We start from the raw sequence: 7,587 nt of genomic DNA on the forward strand, positions 1-7,587 counted from the left end.
CGGGCTATTAAGCAGAAGGATGAGACAGGCTCTGCGGCGCCAGCATGGAGAGAATCTGGTCTGGGGTCCCCATCACGCTCACACCCAGAGCCCCAGACACATACCCACCTTCTCGTGCTGCCCCTCACCCCAATGACACTCAGAACTCTCAAGCACAAAATGCAAATGCCCACTGGGTCTCTGAAATCCAAGGGAAGGAGCTTAAGCTGGCAGAGCTCTGAAATGTGGTGAGACCAGCTAGGGTCAGGGTGGGTGCTGCCCCCATTCTGTTCTCGGGTCACACTCAGGCCTGGGGCCAACCAGGGCAGAATTTGAACTAGGCCATAGATAGAGTTATCACATGAAACTCAGCCCAGGTTGGCAGAGGGCCCCTGCCCCGGTATCACTGCCAGGAGCCCTTCACCCCTTGTTTATATCAAACCAAGTTACTATAGAGGCTGCTTCTGGCTCCCCACCCCCACCCCAGAGAAAGCCAGAGTGGCTGAAGTGGGGTGATGGTGGAACAGGAAAGGGTGCATTTCTCTGGCTCATGAGCCCGCAAGCTTGGCTGTATGTTAGAATCACTTGGGTGCTTTTAAAAGTCACCGTGTCCAGTCCAATTAAATCGGCCTTTCTGGGGGTGTGGCCCCAGCCCCAGTGATTCTGAGGTCCCAGGCGATTCTGACCACAGCCAGGGCTGGAGAGCAGTGGTGACAAGATTGACAGGAGCCCCTCCCTAGGGAGCATGGGCTCAGCACTGTTTCCTGATTCTTCGCAGGAAAGGCCCCGTAGAAGCAAAGCCGGAGTGCCCGGAGACAGAAACGAAGCCAGCGCCAGCCGATGTGAAGACGGTGCCCAACGACGCCACACAGACAAAGGAGAATGAGAGCAAAGCATGATGGGGGACGAGAAGCCAGCAAAGATCAAAATACAAAGTGACACAGCAGCTTCACCAGAGCATTTCCAATGTTCCAACACACACATACACACACACACACACACACACACACACACACACATGAACATTCGCGCACACACACACATCTCATTCCTCTAGTGTCTTTTGCCTTTAAAAAAAAAATTGAAACCGATAAACACGGGATCTCCTTTTTGTAGGTTTATAGAAAGGGTTCCTTTGTTGAGGCACTCACTTGTAAGAAAACGAGACAAAAAGGTTAAACCCACAGCCAAACTAGGACACTGCGTTCCCTGAAACCATTTAAAAATCAAACAAAAGGACCCCAAATTAAGAATCTAGGAAGCTCAGAAAAAAAAATCTAGGTTCAGGAAGAGTATGCTGGTAGTGCCCAGCTGGCATAGGCCAGTTACAGAGAAATGCTTCCAGGCTCTAAGACTAACCGAATGAACAAAGTCCACGTTTATTTTTCTACTTTCAGTCGAGTTTGAACTCTGTAAAACCTCATAGATCAGTTATCATTTCTGTTCACTTTGTATTTGTTCAGTATGCAAAGTGTGTCACCCTTTCTAGCTGAATTCAATTCCCACATAGACTCTTGTTTTGTAGGAAGAATGCCAAATTGCAGCTTGTGGGGGTAGATCTCAAATTTGCAGTATTCTGCTTTCTTTTTTTCCGTCCTTTTCATTTTTTCCTTTTCTTTCTTTTTCTTTCTTTTTTTTTTTCTCCCCTTTCTGCCAACTTTGTTTTCCAGTGTTTACAGTTGACAAACGTTTGACTTCGGTTTTGTTGAAATGTCCATGTCAGATAGCTGCCTTCTTTTTGTTTGGGGATTTGGGGTTTTGGGGTTACAAATACTGCCTCAAGGAGGGTAGGACCATCAGAGGCTGGCTTGAGTGCAGGACAACTTTACAAACTCCGATGTTTACAGCGGCTCTTCCCCTCCCCCACTCTGATTAGACATTTTTGCCTGTGGGTCACACAGGTGAGAATCTATCTGGTCCTGAAATGACTTTGCTTTTGGGTTTTGGGTTCCTTTTCTTTCCTTTTCTTTTTAATTTTCTCGGGGTCTAGACCACTTTCCACTTAGCCACCACCTACCTATTTCTGTGAAAAAAAAAAAAAAGGAATCTGCACCCCGCCCCCCCAGGCGTTCTCGTCCTTCCTCTGGAAGGACATCTTAGGCTTTGTTGAATGAAGCAGAAAAGATTGTATAGTTGGGGCTGGTCTTGGTGAACACACATTTTTACCCCAAACATCCCCTTTTTGTAGAAAGCCAAATAAAATATATACATACCATTTCCTTTTAAGCCCAAAAATCTTGATTTGAGCGGAAGAGCATGTGGGCTTCAGGGATTTAGTGTCTTTTTTTGGGAATCTGTTGAAGTAAAGTAACATCAGCCTTCTGTTCAGTTAGGCAGCATTTGTAGAAACAAAAGAAAGAAGAAGAAGAAAAATAATGAAACCAACCTGCTGTCTGGAGTCATAATACAACTTTCCTGGATTTGAAACCAAGTGGGGAAAAAAAAATACAGAAACTTTAAGGGGGATGGGAGGGGGGAGAAGGGAAAAGCCAGCCCTTTGTATAGAAATTTTGCTTTTTTTTCCCCCTCATTCTACTTTAGAACTGCAAGCTTGTGCACTGTGGATGCGTGAATATTTTAGTGTGAAATGTGTTTTTGTCATAGTATTGAAATAAAACTTCAACATAGTTTGGTTGTGGAAGGTATAGCAGATAGTTCAGAAGAAAAAAAATTATTCAGGAAACAAAAATAACTCTTAAAAGGAACTGAAGCCTTTAAACAAAGAAGATGAAGAAGATGCTAAGTAAACAGAAACAGTACTCTAGCACGCGTGCCTTTCCCGAGGTACAAAACAGCAAGAGGTTAGTGGCATAAGTGCCCCGGACTCAGTTCTGTGGGCCACACTCCCCAATGTTCTGACACTTCTGCAATCTGATCAGTGGCGATATGCTAGATTATCATTTCAAACTGTGAAAAATAACGGTCTTGTCATTTGCTACATGTGGGGTTATTTTGCATTTTCTCAGCTCCTGGGGATGGAAATGGAGGATCCCGGTATACCCAGCTGCGGCCTCTTTGATTCTAGGTCTTGCACACATCTATGGTTCAAATGCACACACCCCTTTTAGAGCACACAGCAATGAGTGGGGTGTCGGAGACAGCGCAGACCCCTGGGGTGGGGTGGGGCTGGCAGCCACAGAATCACTTTTTCCGCCTTGTGATGCTTGTGGCTTTGACCACCGCCAAGCCCGCACTATACCTCATAGAGACACTGTACATCTCCCCACATGGCTGCGGTGAGGCAAGCCAAGTCTGGTTTTGCAGTCAGGAAAAGCAAGAGGTATAGTTCAACCCTTTAAACACCTGGCCCAGGGCAGCTGACCACCCCCACCAGAACCCTGGCCCCGCCATTCACTGGAACCCAAGATTGCCCACGTTTTGATCTGCCTCTCCTCTGAAACGTAGATTTGTCTCCACACACGTGAACTTTCCTTTCTTAAAAATAAAAATAGCAATGCTTTCTCTGAAATTGAAGGGGAAGACACTTTATTTTCCAAAGGTTCTTTCATGTTGAGATTTAAAACTTAGAATTTGCCTTTTTTAATTTTTTGGAAGGAGGGATCAACTCTACTAGTTTCCAATGTCTATGTGTCTATATGTGTACTTGCCATACATATGTATTCACATAAGTACCGGCATAGCCACGTTCTGTGGGGCGGGGGGGCACTCAAGTGCCATGCACGGGGCCTCCGTGTCCTGAGGGCCGTAGTGTATATAGTGCAGCTTTTGAAGTGGAACTCTATTTTCACACTTTTCTATGGAGCCTTCCAAGTCCTGGGTTTTCACTCTAGGCTGTCTGTCTGGATGGTGGTTTTTAGACCTCCATTAACATCCCTACCCAGCATTCCCTACTTCGGGGGCCTTCTCTCTTGTTATAAACTTTTTACCAAGTGAAACATCAATACCACCTTTGTTTCCATTCTCACTGGTGTAAATACTGAGTACTAACTGAGAATTTTGACTTTGCATTCTGTCAGAATACTTGTGTTCAATAAAAATTGAAAGGAAAAAGTAAAAGCTCTTCTGGTCGCACAGATTTATTTCGATTCCGTGCGAGTCTGTTCTGTGAATCGAATGTGAGAACACTTGCGATGGGTTTTGTGAACTTGTGACCAAGGTCGGTTCATCTCAGTATCCTGACTTCCTGTGATCTAAATGATTCCTCTGTTGGAGAGAGTCCTCCCTTACCAGGCTCAGATTCAGGTCCTGTTCCAATCCCAGCTCAACCACTTCCTTGTCAACCTCGGAAGAGTCACATTATCTCAAGACTCGGTCTCTCCTTTGTTATACAGGAAGCTACAGGTATCGCCCAGTGGTAAGCTCCAAAGTGGAGCTTGCTTCTCCTTTCCACAGAACCCGAAACTCCTCCTCTGGGGGAGCTGCTTGGTCTCTCTTATGCTCTGCCCTGTCCTGCCACCTCGTGCAGCACCTGCCACAAAGTAGGAACTTGTGACTAGCCAACTTTATGAACAAACATGACAATGTTCGTGTACACCTGCCATGGTTACCTGGCTGTGTTTATGTGTTTATCGGGACAGGAGTGAGTGACTCGTGTGTGTGTGTGTGCGTGTAGACTGGGAGGTGACAATGTCTGGTCATCAAGCACCCCCACCCCGGGTAAGGGGCAGTCCAGGAAGCCGGGGGGTCGGCTACAGGCTCTGCCCTGTGATCATCTCGTAGCGCCACAACTGGGGCCAAGGTCAGTTCTAAGAGAGTGCGAGGCCGATGTCATGATGAGCCTCCCATGAGGGCAGCCGTCTAGTATAGGGGAGGGGGGGCCCTGAAGCGCGAGGCAGGAGAGCAGGGTGCTGTGGCCTGCGGAGAGTCCTCAAGCCCCAGTGCTCAGAGGTGACAGCCGGGCTTCCGGAGGGAAAGCGCGTGCTGTCAGCTTCTTCTCCCTCAACTGCCCGGCCGCACGCCCAGAGCAGGACAATCTCCCCCTCTAGGCGTCCCCTCACACCACTTCCGCTTCCGGCTTGAGGGCCGACTGTAGTTGCTGGGACCTCAATGTGAACTTCCGCTTCCTCTCTGGTGGTGCTTCCCTCACTTGCTAGATGAGAAACACCCCCTCCCTCCATCTGAAATGCACCAGAAGCCTAATCCCTACTGTGTGATAAAAAAGAAAGATCATCTCTCCCTCTTCCAAACTTGAATACCTCTTGAGAGGAGGAAAATGAATACAGGTTGGGCAAATATACTTGGTCACTATGAACTTTTTATGAGGAGCGAGGTTATACTTGGGTTTCTGGCACATGGTTAGCTTTTCATGATTGCTACAGCAACTTACATGGTTTGTGATTACCTGACTCCGTGTTTCTATATTGCATTTAAATTGGCTGCAAGCAATGAAGGCTGGTTCTGGTTCTGGTTGATGGTTGACGATACCAAAATCAGGTTTTACTAAGTCTATAGTGTGGCTCAATTTTAAGGGGGCACTGAAGAACAAGTCTGTGGGCCAAACTTGCAAAAGCAATGGTGGAGGAGAGATTTCCACTGCACCCTCTCACCCTGCAGTGCCAACTCGGGGTCAGGCCTCACTGCCAACCCACCTCAGTCTTCACCGCCCAGGGAAAACCACCACCCCTCCTTCCGCCTTTGCCAAGAAAGTTCTGGGCAAAAGCACTGTCGAGCTCATGAGATTGAGGTTTCCTGGCAGATTTCAGGTCGAGAAGCCACATTCTCACCTGACGGGGAAACTAAGAAAACTGTGCCTCCAACTGCAAGGCAGGACTTGCTCCCTACCTGGGACCTCTTCGAATAGAGCAAAGATCTTCAACAAGTGCTAGACAGTCAGAGCTTGACAAGGGGCCCTTCTTATCTCTGGTCCAGGCTGTTTAGAAATATCTGCCCAACCTCAGCCTCGAGAGGCACCAGAGAGATCCCCCACCCAGCAACACTGACACCCCTCTACCATCCTCAGGATGCCTGGGACCCTTATTTCCAGCACCTGAGAAGAGGCTCAGACACAGCTTTGAGGAAGGGTGGGAACCCTAAGTTCCTGGGGATCCCAGATGAGCTGCCTACCCAGGCTATGGGCTGTCAATGGATCAGCGTGGACTACGACTGCCACCCAGTGGCCATTCTTAGAATTACATGCAGATCAGGCGTCACACCCAGCATCCCAGCGATCTCCCCAAGAACCTGGGTAATGATGGTTCTGCTGCTGCATTGAGTTGTCTCACTAGCTGGGATCCGAAGGAGATGGTATCACTGCTTCACTGCCCTATACTGTACATCAGGCATCTTTCAGAAAATATCACTGCATGACAATATTGTTTCGATTTGCTCGAGCGGGCACCAGTAACGTCTCCATTGTGAGACTTGTTACTGTTTTTGGCAAATCGATGAGCAACGGGATGACAGTGACAGTGACAATGCTGTTGCCATGGCAGTAACTAAACTGGCCACATGCTAGAAACTGACCTGGTACCAGGAGACAAGATTCAAACTCTTCTGAGCGTCTTTATTTTATTTTATTTTATTTTTTGGCTTTTAGGCCATACCTGGCAGTGCTCTAGGCTGACTTCTGGGGGCAGCCCTGCACATCCTTCCTCAGAGAATGCCACAGTAAGTAGATGTGACAGTAGCAGCCAGCAGCCTAAGCTATGCAGAGAGTTAGAACAAGGGGCTGTGATGAGGCTGGATGGTCAGGGAGTGGGACGTGTACCCTGCCAGCTGTTTCCCAGAGTGCCCCCACCGCACTGGATGGTTCCAGGTAGTGTTGGCCCAAAGAAATGCTTGCGTGAGATTTAGAGGTGGGGAGGAGCCAGGCCGACGACTCTCGTAAGCGCTGGCTGCAGGCAGAGACTGGGCGAGTCCCAACATGCCTTCAACCCTCTCCAGTCTGACCGTAGCATCCTTTTGGCCAACCACAGGCTCAGGCCTGCAGCCTGATGCCCACTCATGGACACAGAGATCCTCTGACCTCCCCACGGCGCCTTTGTCCAGCCCCACGGCGAGGGTGGTCAGGGAATGTGGGGAGCAGCAGTGAAGAGGGAGCTGGCTCAACATCTGCTTGGGACGTGCACTGTGCTGGTGGGCTGGGGGGAGGGCTTCGAGGGAAAGCAGGTCGGGATGACTCCTAGACCTTCGCTTTAAGCAAGAGGGTGGATATTTGGGACCAACTGAAAGAAAGGATTCAAACAACAAATTAATTTTCTCCTGGTTCTGGTGGCCGAGGGCCCAGAACAAAGCTGTCTGTGGAGCTGGTTTCTCCTGAGGCTTCTCTGGGTCTGCAAGTAATGCTCTCCCTCCCTCTCTCCCCCATCTCTCTCCCTCTCCATCTCCCTTCCTCTCTCTGTCTCTCTCCCCCTCCTCTCCCTCTCTATCTCCTCCTTTCTCTCTCCTTAAGCCTCCCTCTTTCTCCACTCTCCCTCTCTCTCCCTCCTTCCTCCTCCCTCCCTCTCTCCCTCTCCATCCCCCCTCTTTTTCCCCCTCCCTTCCTCTCTCTTCCTCCCCCTCTATCTTTCACACTCCCTCCCTCTCTCTCCCTTTCCCTCTCCCCTCTCTCCCCCATGCTTCCTATTTCTCCCTCTCCCTCCCTTCCTCTTTCTCCCCCTCCCTCCATCTCTCTCCCTCCCTCTCTCTCCCCTTTGCTTCCTCTCTTTC

General features: G+C 49.0%; 1 protein-coding gene across 14 annotated transcripts in view; it reads left to right on the forward strand.

The window, feature by feature from the left end:
- The window catches only part of NCAM1 (neural cell adhesion molecule 1), a 321,021-nt gene extending 317,025 nt beyond the window's left edge, over positions 1-3,996 (forward strand). For all 14 annotated transcript variants that reach the window (XM_055130835.1, XM_055130836.1, XM_055130839.1 and 11 more), the window contains one exon: positions 758-3,996. In XM_055130835.1, the coding sequence (XP_054986810.1) occupies positions 758-878 (121 nt within the window). In that variant the 3' untranslated portion in view covers positions 879-3,996. The remainder of the gene's footprint in view (positions 1-757) is intronic.
- The last annotated feature ends 3,591 nt before the right edge of the window (positions 3,997-7,587 follow it).

Source organism: Sorex araneus, chromosome 3 (assembly GCF_027595985.1).
Source record: "Sorex araneus isolate mSorAra2 chromosome 3, mSorAra2.pri, whole genome shotgun sequence".
NCBI classification, from domain to species: domain Eukaryota; kingdom Metazoa; phylum Chordata; class Mammalia; order Eulipotyphla; family Soricidae; genus Sorex; species Sorex araneus.